General features: G+C 44.3%; 1 protein-coding gene across 2 annotated transcripts in view; it reads right to left on the bottom strand.

The window, feature by feature from the left end:
- Positions 1 to 14528, bottom strand: part of MIER2 (MIER family member 2) — a 74441-nt gene that overhangs the window by 27291 nt on the left and 32622 nt on the right. For both annotated transcript variants that reach the window (XM_032224966.1, XM_032225050.1), the window contains exon 5: positions 8132 to 8255. In XM_032224966.1, the coding sequence (XP_032080857.1) occupies positions 8132 to 8255 (124 nt within the window). The remainder of the gene's footprint in view (positions 1 to 8131; positions 8256 to 14528) is intronic.

The following is a 14528-nucleotide window of genomic DNA, read 5'->3' as shown; positions in this document are numbered from 1 at the left end:
GGCACACAAGAGTTGGTCTATGAAGGAAATGGGCTGCTTCTAACACACAAACACACACAACATAAAGGTCAAGGTTCCCCTCGCGCATATGTGCTAGTCATTCCGGACTCTAGGGGGCGGTGCTCATCTCCGTTACAAAGCCGAAGGGCCAGCACTGTCCAAAGACGTCTCCGTGGTCATGTGGCTGGCATGACTAAACGCCGAAGGCGCACGGAACGCTGTTACCTTCCCACCAAAGGTGGTCCCTATTTTTCTACTCGCATTTTTTACGTGCTTTCGAACTGCTAGGTTGGCAGAAGCTGGGACAATTAACGGGAGCTCACTCTGTTACGCGGCGCTAGGGATTCGAACCGCCGAACTGCCGACCTTTCTGATTGACAAGCTCAGTGTCTTAGCCACTGAGCCACCGTGTCCCTCACACACAGCACACACAAAATTGTAAGCAGCAGCTGTAATATTTTCAGCTACATCCCAGAATATAGAATATTCTATATATATACATATATTGAACAAAACTACTATAAAAAGGTGGATGAAGAAGTATATATCCAAGCGTTCATCATTTTTCTTTTATAAAAAAAAAAAAAGAGTATGCATCCCACTTTTAAAGCTTTCTCAACCCCAAATTTGCAAATTGTAGTTTTGGACTACAATTCCCATCCACTGGCTGGATATTCCTTGAAAAAGTTGTCCAACACTCATTCAGAAAAGGTGAGAAAACTTGCTGTAAATGTTTTGTATCTTGGGTTTACTTTCCTTCTGTTATCCCTCATTCATTAAATGTCTATAGGAGCAGTTGGTTTGAAGCCTCCATATTATAGGCCTTTTCTCTCAAAATACAGGAAGTCCTCAACTTACGACAGTTCATTTAGCGACCATTCAAAGTTACAACAGTGCTGAAAAAAGGGACTCGTGGCCGTTTTCCACACTTAGCTCCATCGCCGCATCCCCATGGCCACACGATCAAAATTCGGCTGCTTGAGAACTGGTTCATATTTATGACGGTTGACGTATGCTGGGGTCATGGGATCCCCTTTTGCCCCATTCTGACAAGTAAATTCTATGGGGGGGGGAGACAGATTTACTTAACAAGAGTGTTACAAGAGCTGTGGTGGCGCAGTGGTTAGAGTGCAGCACTGCAGGCTACTTCTGCTGACTGTCAGTTGCCTGCAATTTGGCAGTTCGACTCTCACCAGGCTCAAGGTTGACTCAGCTTTCCGTCCTTCCGAGGCGGGTAAAATGAGGAGCCAGATTGTTGGGGGGCAATAGGATGACTCTGTAAAGCGTTTAGAGAGACCTGTAAAAGCACTGTGAAGCGGTATATAAGTGCTATTGCTATTACTACCTGAACCGGGAGGCTCTCACAACAGTCACTCGGGCCCTTGTGACCTCTAGGCTGGAGTACTGCAATGTGCTCTACATGGGGCTGCCCTTGAGGAGTATTCGGCGACTTCAGCTAGTCCAGAATGCAGCCGCGCGAGCGATCGTGGGTGCACCGCGTTTCACCCACGTAACACCTATCCTCCGCGAGCTGCGCTGGCTACCTGTCGATCTCCGGATACGCTTCTTGCCACCTATAAAGCCCTTCATGGTAGTGGATCTGGGTACTTGAGAGACCGCCTACTGCCGATCACCTCCATACGACCCATTAGATCTCATCGTTTAGGCCTCCTCCGAGTTCCATCCGCTGGCCAATGCCGACTGGCCACCACGCGGAGGAGAGCCTTCTCGGTGGTAGCCCCAACCCAATGGAACGATCTCCCCGTGGAGCTTCGTACCCTCACCACCCTCCAGTCCTTCCGCACAGCCCTTAGAATCTGGCTATCCCATCAGGCCTGGGGCTAAAGATTGTTACCCGCCCGAATGGTATGAATGTTGCGTTTTAATCATGTACTGTCTTATATGTATAAGTCTGTCCCCCCTTCCCTTTTGATTGTGAGCCGCCCTGAGTCCCCCCAGGGAAAAGGGCGGCATATAAATAAATTATCTATCTATCTATCTATCTATCTATCTATCTATCTATCTATCTATCTATCTATCTATCTATCTATCTACCTACCTACCTACCTACCTATCTATCTAATACTACCTTACAATACAATAGCAGAGTTGGAAGGGACCTTGGAGGTCTTCTAGTCCAACCCCCTGCCTAGGCAGGAAACCCTGTACCGTTTCCGACAAACACAAAGAAGAGGGAGTCAAACTATTCTCCAAGGCACCTGAGGGTAGAACAAGAAGCAATGGATGGAAATTAATCAAGGAGGGAAGCAATTTAGAACTGAGGAGAAATTTCCTGAGAGTTAGAACAATTAATCAGTGGAACATCTTGCCTCCAGAAGTTGTGAATACCCCAACACTGGAAGTCTTTAAGAAGTTGTTGGATAGCCATTTGTCTAAAGTGGTGTAGGATTTCCTGTCTAGGCAGGGGGTTGGACTAGAAGACCTCCAAGGTCCCTTCCAACTCTGCTATTGTATTGTAAATGGCTATCCAACATCTTCTTAAAGACTTCCAGTGTTGGGGCATTCACAACTTCTGGAGGCAAGATGTTCCACTGATCAACCTTAACAGCTGCAGTGATTCACTTAACAATTGCATCCTTTTAGAAAACCGTTGAGGCCACTTGGAGGTTTAGCTGTGTCTTCAGGGTCATGTGAGTGGAAACTGAATATAAATGTCGTATCCCTCCCCCTCTGTTGAGAGGGGGGCTGTTCAATTTTGACACAGATGGCCCCTTTGACCCCTCTTTCAAACCAGCCTCCAAGTGGCCTCATTGGATCTCTAAAAAGCATGCAAATGTCCAGCTGTCTGCAAGGAGCATAAACCCTTCCGTTCCCCACCATCCAACTCAGAGCTGAAGAAGCTTCTTGGAGGAGAAGAGAAACGTCTTTAAAAGAAAAACCAGGCAGTCTAGTTGCCTCTTGAAAAAAGCGCCTTGGTAACATATAAAATTTTCAGGTTAAAAAAAAAAAATCACAGCTGAATGGAAGGGGGAAAAAAAAAGTAAAAGTGGCGGAAAGATTTGTTTTCTCGGGCCGAAGTAGAAAATGAAACGGGAGGCATGTTGGAGACGTAAAGATGATTAATCCCAGGAAAGATGGAAGTGGCCAATTTAAGTGAGATCATGAAGGGTAAGGATATTTCTATGACAACAGGGATCAGAAGAGTGAAAGCAATGGGTCTCCCTTGGAGCAAAGCGTGGCTGCGAAAGCTGGACATTTAAGAAAGAATTAGAGGAGGTAGAAGATTGACACCTCTGAATTATGGGTTACTAAGTTACCATGGACTTCAAGAAGAGTCAATCAATTGGGCCAAGAGGAAATAAAGGCTGACCGTTATCCCGAGGACATAATTAGCAAGCAGAATCTCACATATTATGGACACGTGATGCAAACAGATAACAGAAAAAGAGAGTTGGAAGGGACTTTGGAGGTCTTCTAGTCCAACCACCAGCTCAGGAAGGAGAGTCTGTACCATTTTAGACAAAAGGCTGTCCAATCTCTTCTTAAAAATCTCCAGTGTTGGAGATTTCCACAACCTCTGGAGGCAAGCCCATCCACTGAGTAGTTGTTTCTCCTGTATCCTAGGTTGCTTCTCTCCTTCATTAGATTCCATCCATTGCTTCTTCAGGCCCTCTGGGGCAGCAGTCACCAACTGGCGGTCCATGGACCACTGATGGTCCGTGAGAAAATTTTGGTGTTCTGCAGAAAAACTATTTGCATTTTTTTATATTGCACTAAATCAGGGCTCCTCAAACTACGGTCTCTGGGCAGAATATGTGCAATGAACGCTTGTGTTGCTGCAGAGAGTCTCCCCCTTCGGGGTCTTTTTGTGCGGGGCAGAGGGGGGCAGAAATTCCGACTTGGGGTCTGCTTCAACCTCCTGGTGGGGGGCTTTGGGCGAAGGCTGGAGGGAAGCATTGCTGGTGGCAAAGAGCTGGAGGGCCTCGTTCCAGTGGGACTGCATCATGGCCTGGAACTGGCTGACCATCTCAGCCTGCTGAGCCTCCAGGCGCCGGTACCTGGCCTTGTACTCCCGCAGGTTTTCCTTCTGCTTGGAAAGCCTGTGCTCCTAGTCCTCAGGAGCTTCTGTTGAACCTCCTTCTCGGCCAGATCCAATTTGAAGTGAGCTGTTTTGCCAACTCTTTCTCATAGGGGCTGCTTAGCTCCAGCAACTGCTTCCTGTTGGGGCCTTAAAGAGCATGGGCAGGCAGGCAAGGAGTGGGTAGGAGGGGAGGGGTGAGTTGAGGCTGATGAGGTGCCCCTCAACTGAGTGACATTGAGTTGGCCACGCCTACCCAGTCATATGACCATCTAGCCACACTCACCCAGCCAGTCATACAATACAATACAATACAATACAATACAATAGCAGAGTTGGAAAGGACCTTGGAGGTCTTCTAGTCCAACCCCCTGCCTAGCCAAGAAACCTTATACCATTTCAGACAAATGGCTATCCAACCTCTTCTTAAAGACTTCCAGTGTTGGGGCATTTACAACTTCTGGAGGCAATTTTTGTTCCACTGATTAATTGTTCTCACTGTGGGGAAATTTCTCCTCAGTTCTAAGTTGCTTCTCTCCTTGATTAGTTTCCACCCATTGCTTCTTGTCCTGCCCTCAGGCGCTTTGGAGAATAGTTTGACTCCCTCTTCTTTGTGGCAGCCCCTGAGATATTGGAAGACTGCTATCATGTCTCCCCTAGTCCTTCTTTTGATCAAATTAGACATACCCAGTTCCTGCAACCGTTCTTCATATGTTTTAGTCTCCAGTCCCCTAATCATCTTTGTTGCTCTTCTCTGCAGTCTTTCTAGAGTCTCCACATCTTTTCTACATCGTGGCGACCAAAACTGGATGCCGTATTCCAAGTGTGGCCTTATCATTAGGCAGATCATAATAGTGGTTCGCGGGATTTAAAATTATGAATTTAGTGGTCCCTGAGGTCCAAAAGGTTGGAGATCCCTGCTTTAGAAAATAGGTTGTCTTCCTCTTCTTTGTGGCAGCCACTTAGATATTGGGTGGGTTAGAAAAATACAGCAGTGAGACTTGAATGAAGGAAACAAAAAGAACAAGACACTGAGTAAGATGGATGAAGAAGATCAGAGAAGATCTTTGGAATGTCTTTCTGTTGTTGAGACAGTTTTGCAACTTATCTTGCCACAATTGTTAAGTGAATCACTGCAGTTGATAAGTGAGTAACCTGGTTGTTAAGTGAATCTGGCTTCACTTTGCTTGTTAGAAGGTCGCAAAGGGTGATCACCCGACCCCGGGATACTGTAACCGTCATAAATACGAGGCAGTTGCCAAGCCTCTGAATTTTGCTCATGTGACCATGGGGATGTTACAACTTTGAACGGTCACTAAATGAACTGTTGTAAGTCGAGGACAACTGGAACAACCTTTGAGCCTGTTAGGTAGGTTGTATGAATAAGGCCAGTATGGGTAGTCCCCGACCTACGAACCACAAAATTTCTGTTGCTAAGCAAAGCAAAGCTGATTTTATGACCAATTTTATGACCTTAACCCAGTTACGCCACAACAACTTACTGAATTACTGCAGTTGTGAAGTGAATCACAAGTGAATCATTAAGCTAATCCAACTTCTCCCACTGACTTTGCTTGAAGGAAGCCAGCAGGGAAAGTTGCAAATAGTGGATCACGTGTCCCCTGGGATCCTGAAACCGTCATAAAGGTCTATGGAAATTCTCAGTCATCCAGTTCAGGGATAGAATGGAATAGGAAATTGAATGGACTGGGGATAGGAATAGCAATAGCAATAGGGAATAGCATAGCATAGAATAGGAAATAGACTAGACTAGACTAGGGAATGGGAATAGGAATAGGAAATAGAATAGAATAGAAGCTGGAAGGCGCCTTGGAGGTCTTCCAGTCCAGCCCCCTACTCAAGCAGGAGAACCTGCCAATTACCTCCAATAGACCGATCAGATCCCACAGATTAGGCCTCCTCCGAATTCCATCTGCCGGCCAATGCCGACTGGCGACTACCCGGAGGAGAGCCTTCTCTGTGGCTGCTCCGACCCTCTGGAACGAGCTCCCCGTGGAGATTCGAACCCTCACCACCCTCCAGGCCTTCCGCAAAGCCCTTAAAACCTGGCTGTTCCGACAGGCCTGGGGCTAAACAGCTTTTGCCCCCCCCCCCTCAAATGGTATGGTTGTTGTGTGCTTTTAAATTGTGTATTGTTCTGTTCTTCTTTTTTTATTCCTTATCTGTACCCCCTTCCCTTGACTTGGATTGTGAGCCGCCCTGAGTCCCCTTGGGGAAAAGGGCGGCATATAACTGCAATAAATTCAATTCAATTCAATTCAACCTATATCAGTGATGGCAAACCTTTTTTTGGCTTGTGTGCCAAAAGCGTGGGGAGTGCAGGGGGGGGGGGTCGTGTGCGGGCGTACCATACCCATAATGCTATGCGTACAACCCCAGCGCATACACAAACAACCAGCGCTCCCCCCCCCCCGCTTCTCTGAAGCCTCCGGAGTGCGAAAAACCGGCCCTACGGGCAAACTGTACAGACTTCCTATTTGCTCGTAGGGCCAGTTTTAGCCCTCCAGAGGCTTCAGGCTTCCCTGAAGGCTCCAGGGGGAATAAAATGACCCTACGAGCAAACAGGTTTGTCCGTAGGGCCGTTTTTTGTCCTCCGGAGCCTTCAGCGGCCTTCAGAAGGCTCCAGAGGGCTAAAACTGGCCCTATGAGCAAACCGGAAGTCCGTTCCTGAACTTCTGGCTCGCCCGTAGGGCCGGTTTTTCAAGGAAATCTCCAGAGGGCAAAAAGTGGCCTCAAAAGAAGGCCAAAGTCAGCTGGCCAGCACGCGCATGCATGCATGCTGGCCAGCTGACAGGGCAACACCTTGTGTGCCCTGACAAATGGCTCCGCGTGCCACCTGTGACACGTGTGCCATAGGTTCGCCATCACAGACCTATATCATTTCAGACAAGGGACTGTCTAGTCTCTTCTTAAAATCCTCCAGGTTGTCCCAAAGGTGCTAAGCCCATGCACTTTGGGGTGAACACCCTTCAAATGGTGAGGAGGTATTAACGGGTTTCCAGAAAAATTGCAGGATTCAGGCACCATTTGCGCTTCAGTTTGAGATGCAGCCAACACAGGCTCATCCTCAACAAGCCTGCGCCTGACTTCAACCGGGAAGGGACACAGGGCAGAAAACATCCTGCAGTCAAGAAGGCTTCGTAACCATTTGCGCCACTCGGATGACCCTGAGGACACCGATAAACCTCCAAGTGGCTCTTTTAAAAAGGATGCAAATGACCAGCTGTCTGAAAGGAGTATAAACCCTTCCATTCCCCACCATCCAGTCAGAGCTGAAGACGCTTCTTGGATGAGAAGGGAAACCTCTTCAAAAGAAAAAAACAAGGACGTCCAGAAGCCTCCTGAAAAAGCACCTTTGGGGATAACTATCATAAATACACACTGGTTGCCAGCACCCAAATTTCGATCACATGGCCATGGGGATGCTGCAAGGGATGTAAATGTGATGACCGGTTGTCAATCACTTTTTTTTTTTTGCAGGGCTTGCTCTGACTTCGAACAGTCGCTAAACGAATGGCTGTAAATCAAGGATGGCCTGTGTGAAGAAGTGTGCTGGCTGCCAATTACCTCCCACAGACCCATTAGATCTCACAGGGTCAGCCTCCTCCGGGTTCCGTCTACCAGCCAATGCCACCTGGCTATTACCCGGGGGAGGGCCTTCTCTGTGGCAGCTCCGGCCCTCTGGAATGAACTCCCTGCAGGGATTCGGACCCTCACCTCTCTCCAGGCCTTCCGAAAAGCCGTCAAAACCTGGCTTTGCCAACAGGCCTGGGGGTGATGAGTTCCCTCCCCTCTCGACATGTATGGTTGTGCGACTGTTGTCTACTTTTATTATTTGTATTTTGTCTTTTTATGTTCCCCTTCTTTTCCCCCTTGAATTGTTCGCCGCCCTGAGTCCTCCCGGAGAAGGGCGGCATACAAATAATAAAATACAAATACAAATACAAAATCTCTTTGTCGTGGTGCTGCAGCTGCCAATCTGCAGCCTGACGTACCACAAAGAGCTGAACTGCTCCATCTTTCCGTTTGCCCACCTCCGGAGGTCTAAGAGATGCTCTTAATCAAACTTACAGCCGCTCTGATTGGGGAAAAGGTCTGATGCATCATGAGAAGTGACCGAAGGCGTCAGGTCATCTGCCGAAGACTGCGTCTCCTCCTCCTCTTCTCCAGAAAGTAGATCCTTGGCGATCTGCTCCTTCATTCAACAATCAGAAAAAGAGATTTTTTGTTTTTTTTAAAAAAGACAAGGCTATGCAGAGTCAAAAATTGGGTTGATGAGACTTAAAATCAAGGAGAAAGATGAAAGGGAATCCTTTTTAACATGGGTTTTGTTTTATCAATGGCTAACTAACAGAAACAGAAGTTAGAAATCCAAATGATTAATTAGATAGGGAAGGTTCATCAAAACAGACAAGCAACTATACAATACAATACAATACAATAGCAGTTGGAAGGGACCTTGGAGGTCTTCTAGTCCAACCCCGTCTAGGCAGGAAACCCTATACCGTTTCAGACAAATGGCTATCCAACATCTTCTTAAAGACTTCCAGTGTTGGGGCATTCACAACTTCTGGAGGCAACTTCTGTTCCACGGATTAATTGTTCTCACTGTCAGGAAATTTCTCCTTATTTCTAGGTTGCTTCTCTCCTTGATTAGTTTCCACCCATTGCTTCTTGTTCTACCCTCAGGTGCCTTGGAGAATAGTTTGACTCCCTCTTCTATGTGGCAACCCCTGAGATATTGGAAGACTTCTATCATGTCTTCCCTAGTCCTTCTTTTCATTAAACTAGACACACCCCGTTCCTACAATCGTTCTTCATATGTTTTAGTCTCCAGTCCCCTAATCATCTTTGTTGCTCTTCTCTGTACTCTTTCTAGAGTCTCCACATCTTTTCTACATCGTGGAGACCAAAACTGGATGCCGTATTCCAAGTGTGGCCTTACCAAGGCCTTATAAAGTGGTATTAACCCTTCACGTGATCTTGATTCTATCCCTCTGTTTATGCAGCCTAGAACTGTGTTGGCTTTTTTGGCAGCTGCTGCACACGGCTGGCTCCTATTTAAATGGTTGTCCACTAGGACTCCAAGATCCCTCTCACAGTTACTACTGTTGAGCAAGGTACCACCTATACTGTACCTGTGCATTTCATTTTTGTTGCCTAAACGCAGAACCTTACTCTTTTCACCATTGAATTTCATTTTGTTAGATAGTGCCCAATGTTCAAATTTGTCAAGACCCTTCTGTATCTTAAGCGTGTCTTCTGGAGTGTTGGCTATTCCTTGCCAACTTGGTGTCATCTGCAAATTTGATGAGTTCCCCATTTATCAGAACTATTATTATTATCATCTGATTATTACCAGAATTATTGTTGGTATTATTATCTTTACTATTTTTTAAAATTAACTGTACCCAGACAATGCACTGTTTATGTAATCACTAAATTTTGCATGTTTAATTAAAAAAAACAAATGAAAAAAAAAAGACTTTGTCAACGGCTATCTTATTATTTTAATGCAACCAAAATTTGTGTCTTTTATGTCACATTTATGGTGGACTTGTGAGGAGGCTAAATTTTTTTGAAAAACGATCAAAAATTGGCTGGAGGCAATAATAGGGGTTAAAATAGAATGGAAACCTGAAATTTTTTTATTAGGAATAATGTCTGCGAAATACAAAAAAAGAAATCCAGTATTTAATACTACATATAATTACGGCGGCAAGGATTGCCTTTGCCCAGAAATGGAAAAACAAATTAACTCCAAGCGAAGATGAAATAATAAGAAAGGTTATGGATTGTGCTGAAATGGACAAATTAACTAAAGAAATCCAGGGAAAAGAAGAATCTGAATTCTACCAGATATGGGATAAATGGTATAGGTGGATGAAGGAAAGAAACAAGAATCAATGAAGGAATATAACAAAACTCAAAAAATAATAGTTATGAGTAAAATAAGAGGGTTACGAATGGTGAAATCCAAATTAAATACAATAGAAAGGGAAATGATATAAGGTGAGTGGTATCGATTGATAATTGCTATTAGAAAGAACAGGAAGCTCCTGTTCGTATTGTATTGTGTAAATGTGGTGTACGTTTAAGTTTTGTGTGTGTGTATTTTACATGTTTGTTAATAAAAAGTTTTTTTAAAAAAATTGTGTCTTGACAACATTTAGGCTTGTTTTGGCTCTCCTGAACCTCTGATGGAAAGGGAGGGTAAATACACGTGACAAAAAAACCCTCCTTAATTAAACCATGCCTTCTAAGCGATGGCAAGAGCCGTGAAGACATGGCAGTGGTTAGAATGCAATATTGTAGGCAGATTCTGCCCACTGCCAGCAGTTCGATCCTCACTGGCTGACTCAGCCCTCCATCCTTCCTAAGTTGGTAAAATGAAGACTCAAGATTGTTAGGGTGGGGGCAATAGGATGACACTGTAAACAGCTTAGAGAGGGCTGTAAAGCATTGTGAAGCGATATATAAAGTCTAAATGCTATTGCTATTCATAACACATGCATTCTGGAGTATTTCCTCAGAAATCTTTATAGCGCCCACCCTAAGATCTTTAAAAATTGGGGTTTTTTCCCAATCCTTGGAGTAGGCTGGTGGTGGACCTTAGTTATTCGTTTACTATGATGTGTAGTATGTGGTCATTTGGATAAGTAGATTCTTCTTTGTAATATTTTTTTTGTTTCTAGGTGTAAGCCACCCCGAATTATTCTGCAGTTGGCCAGTCCCTAAACCTGTGTTTCTCAATCTTGGCAACTTTAAGACATGTGGACGTGAGAACCGATGAAGCTTGTTGGATGAGAAACATCTTTATTTTATTTTATTCCTTAAGAGGAAAAAAAACCCACAGTCCAGTTGTCTTTTGAAAAAGCACTTCTGTGTTCTGACCGTGACCCGTCAAAACCGCGGTCCACAAAAGCACGATCGACGAAAGCGCGCATTTGACGTCATCACAGCGCGACGAAAAAAATTAAAAATTCAAATAAAAATTAAATTAAAGCAAGCCGATTCACATAAAGGTAAGGGTTAGGTTTAGGTTTAGGGTTAGGTTAAGGGTTAGGGTTAGGTTTAGAGCGTTAGGGTTACGTTTACCGTTAGGTTAAGGGTTAGCGTTAGGTTTAGCGTTACGTTAACGGTTAGGTTTAGGGTTAGATTTAGGGTTAGGTTAAGGGTTAGGTGTAGGGTTAGGTTTGGGGGGGTTAGGGTAAGGTTTTTGCTTTATTTTTACATTGTTGTTTTCGTCGTGCTGTGATGACGTCAAATGCGCGCTTTTGTCGACCGCGATTTTGTCTTCCGCGGTTTTGTGGTGGAACCGTTCTGACGTAGGCTTCACCAAAAAAACACGAACCAGAGTCCTGATCTCGACAAAACCCCTTTTATTAAACGAATGTGAATCCCTCTCATTCACATTCAGCAAGGCCTGGTAAACAGTCTTTCAAAGGAATATTTATGACCAGAGACCTTATCTATCTTGGAAAGCTGCCATATAAATATTGTCCAAATGAAGTGCTGTGCAAGGAAAGACTGGGCACAGAGTCTCTGAGATTCACGGACAGATCTTCACACTCCTGAAACAAACGAATTGTTTCCTGCAAAAGCCCCCTCCCCTTTCACTCCTCTTTTATTTCCTATGGGAGGGGCCATTCACCATCCATCCACCTGTGGCTTTATTCCCAAGTCGACCCTGATTTCTTAGCTGTTCTTTTCTTCTGGCAGCTCTGCGCATGCGCACACTGGGAACAGGCTCCAGCTATTCTTCTGCCTCACTGCTGTCTAGCTCTGTAGGCACCTGGTCACTGCCAGAGGGCCTTAGCCCAGTCTCTGCCTCCAATGCAGAGCCCTCGTCTGAGCCTTCCCCAGACTCCAGGAGTGACCCATGCTCCTCCCCAACTTCCTCACTGTCCGACTCTGCTGCCAGCTCTGTTGGCAGGCCACAACATTTTGAGATAACTATGATCTGGATGATTGAGAATCTCCAGAGATTCGTGTGGACCACAGCACGGTTGGCTGTGGATTTCTGGGTATAAAACTGCACGCATCCTAAAGTTGCCAAGGTTGCAAAACACTGATCTAAATAGTTATATACTTATACTTTGTTTATTTGTCCAAGTGTGGTTAGACACATAAAGAATTTGTCTCTGGTAAAGAAGCATTTGGTGTTATACAGAATATAACAATAATACTAAAATGTACAGCCAATAAAAGAGGGAGGTAAAAATAATAAAAGAGATAAATAATAATACTGTAGTCATCCCCTAAGGATAAATATGCATATACATTAGACACAAAACGTAGTAGTCACTGTATTTTATCAGCTGCGATAGATTTAGTGAGTAATAATAAATCTAAATCTAGCACATAACCGTGAATGATAATAACTAACTACAAACAATAGCAGTGCAAAGTAGCAACGATGGTGCATTGGAAGATCTGCAAGAAATATAATTTGCCTGCAAGCAAGAAGTGGTGGGATCATAAAGTAGAGAAATAGAAAACGAAGAAGCTAAAGTACTCTGGGACTTTAGAATTCAAGACTGACAGACACCTGTCACAACAATATCCCAGGCTTATCAACTTTTGATAACAAAGTTTGAAAAGTGGACGTGGCATTGCCCGGAGAGGACAACTGGAGAGGATTAAAAAACACAAAGACCTGGAAATAGAAGCAGGGCGACTGTGGCAAAGGAAAGCAAAGGTAGAACCAATGCCCAGCGTTCCAAATACCATGTAGAATTAAATCAGAGTCGAAGGCAAAACTATGCTTAAAGTTCCAATTTAATAAAACAGGCATGTTGGCACACAGCTGTGGGGATTCCAACTCTGGAAGTTACATCAGAATCCCACCCAGTTAAAAGTTCATGATCTTGTCCCCACACCCACAGTCCATCACATGGTCCAATCTCCTTCTTCCACGCTGGCGTCCATGCCCAGTTTCTTCCGGTCAGGTGTACTGGTGTGGAGACAAAGGATGACCTTGCTTCTAGTAAAGAATGAAAAACAATACATTCCAAAATCCTACTCCTATTATCCCCCCCTCCCATTGACTATACTTAAAAAAACAGCATAATGAAATTAGAGAAAGTGTGGCAGGCCAAAATTCTAAAAAGGAATATAAATGCAGGCCTGACACCAATAGCGATAGGCGTCTCGGGGACCATCCCAAAACACCTGGAGCAGCATTTGAACACCATCGGCGTTGATAAAATCTCCACCAGTCAATTGCAAAAGGCAGCTTGACTCGGAACAACTGACATCCTGCGACAATACCTTTTAAGACCATCAAATATCCACATCGGCCTCTCTCAGGTCCTTGGGAAGGACTCGATAGGTGGATAAAAATGCGAAATCCAATCTGAACATCTGGCTGTGCGACGAACCCTACTAATAACTAATATTATAGAGACTAACCTGATTTTGCATTTAATAACCGCAGCTAGACTGTTGGTGGCGCAATACTGGAAGAAGGAAGATCTGCCTACTATTCAAGAATGGACACTGAAAGTAACAAACCTAGCTGAGATGGCTAAAATATCTGCATATCTTAAGGACCATTCAAATGAGATATATAAACTGGAGTGGAAAAGATGGATTGATTATACTCAAAATAAATACAGGACTAAGAAACTTCAGATAGCTTATGACTAAAGAAACCAGGAATGATATAAATTGTTTAGAGCTAGCCTAGCAAGGAGGAGTTAAAGCTCAAGTGAAAGATGTTATCAACTTTTTTTCTTTTTAAGCTTATTGTAGAATGTTTTTGTTAAAGATTTATACCCTGTATTGGTTCTTGGAAGTCCGGGGGGGGGGGGGGGAGGTTGGGGTGGTTTGGGACGGTGGGGGGAGGGAAGTAAATATTTGTAAAAGTTTGTTTTTTAAAAATTTTCATTAAAAAAAAATTAAAGATTGGGAAACACAAGAAGAAAAATGATATAGCTAAAATGGGAAATAATGTAGAATGAATTATGTGTTTGTGGAAACGTTAAAGGGGGGATCCAGAAAATACCCTGTTGACAAAAGAATTTATTATTATGTAACCAAAAAAAACCTTTTTATATACTGATAACTAATATTTACTGACTACTGGAGAGACCAAACTGGCCTACAAGGAAGACCAAATGAAGAACAGAATGGAGGCGTGGGTAGACAAAGCGCTACATGGCCAGTGCATTAGGAAAGTTGAAGACTGTCTCAGGCCTGCAGCCATCTTTTCTTGTGGATCTTTGGCCTGCCATACTTTCTATTATTCTACGATGCATTTTCCATTGTGGGAAAATGGGAGGGGGGATTGCAAGAAGTGAGATGCTCTGTAGCCATAACAAAATTCTTTCTAGAAAGCCAAGGTCATCCTTTGTCTCTGCATTTGACTGGATCTGGATGGGTGCCTCGGACTCTGATTTACTTTCAGATGCTATTTGGAACCCTGACAGACTGAGGGAATAATTCTGGCTGCAGAAGACCAAGC

Source organism: Thamnophis elegans, chromosome 1 (assembly GCF_009769535.1).
Source record: "Thamnophis elegans isolate rThaEle1 chromosome 1, rThaEle1.pri, whole genome shotgun sequence".
Taxonomy (NCBI): domain Eukaryota; kingdom Metazoa; phylum Chordata; class Lepidosauria; order Squamata; family Colubridae; genus Thamnophis; species Thamnophis elegans.
This window is presented reverse-complemented; position numbering and strand designations above follow the sequence as displayed.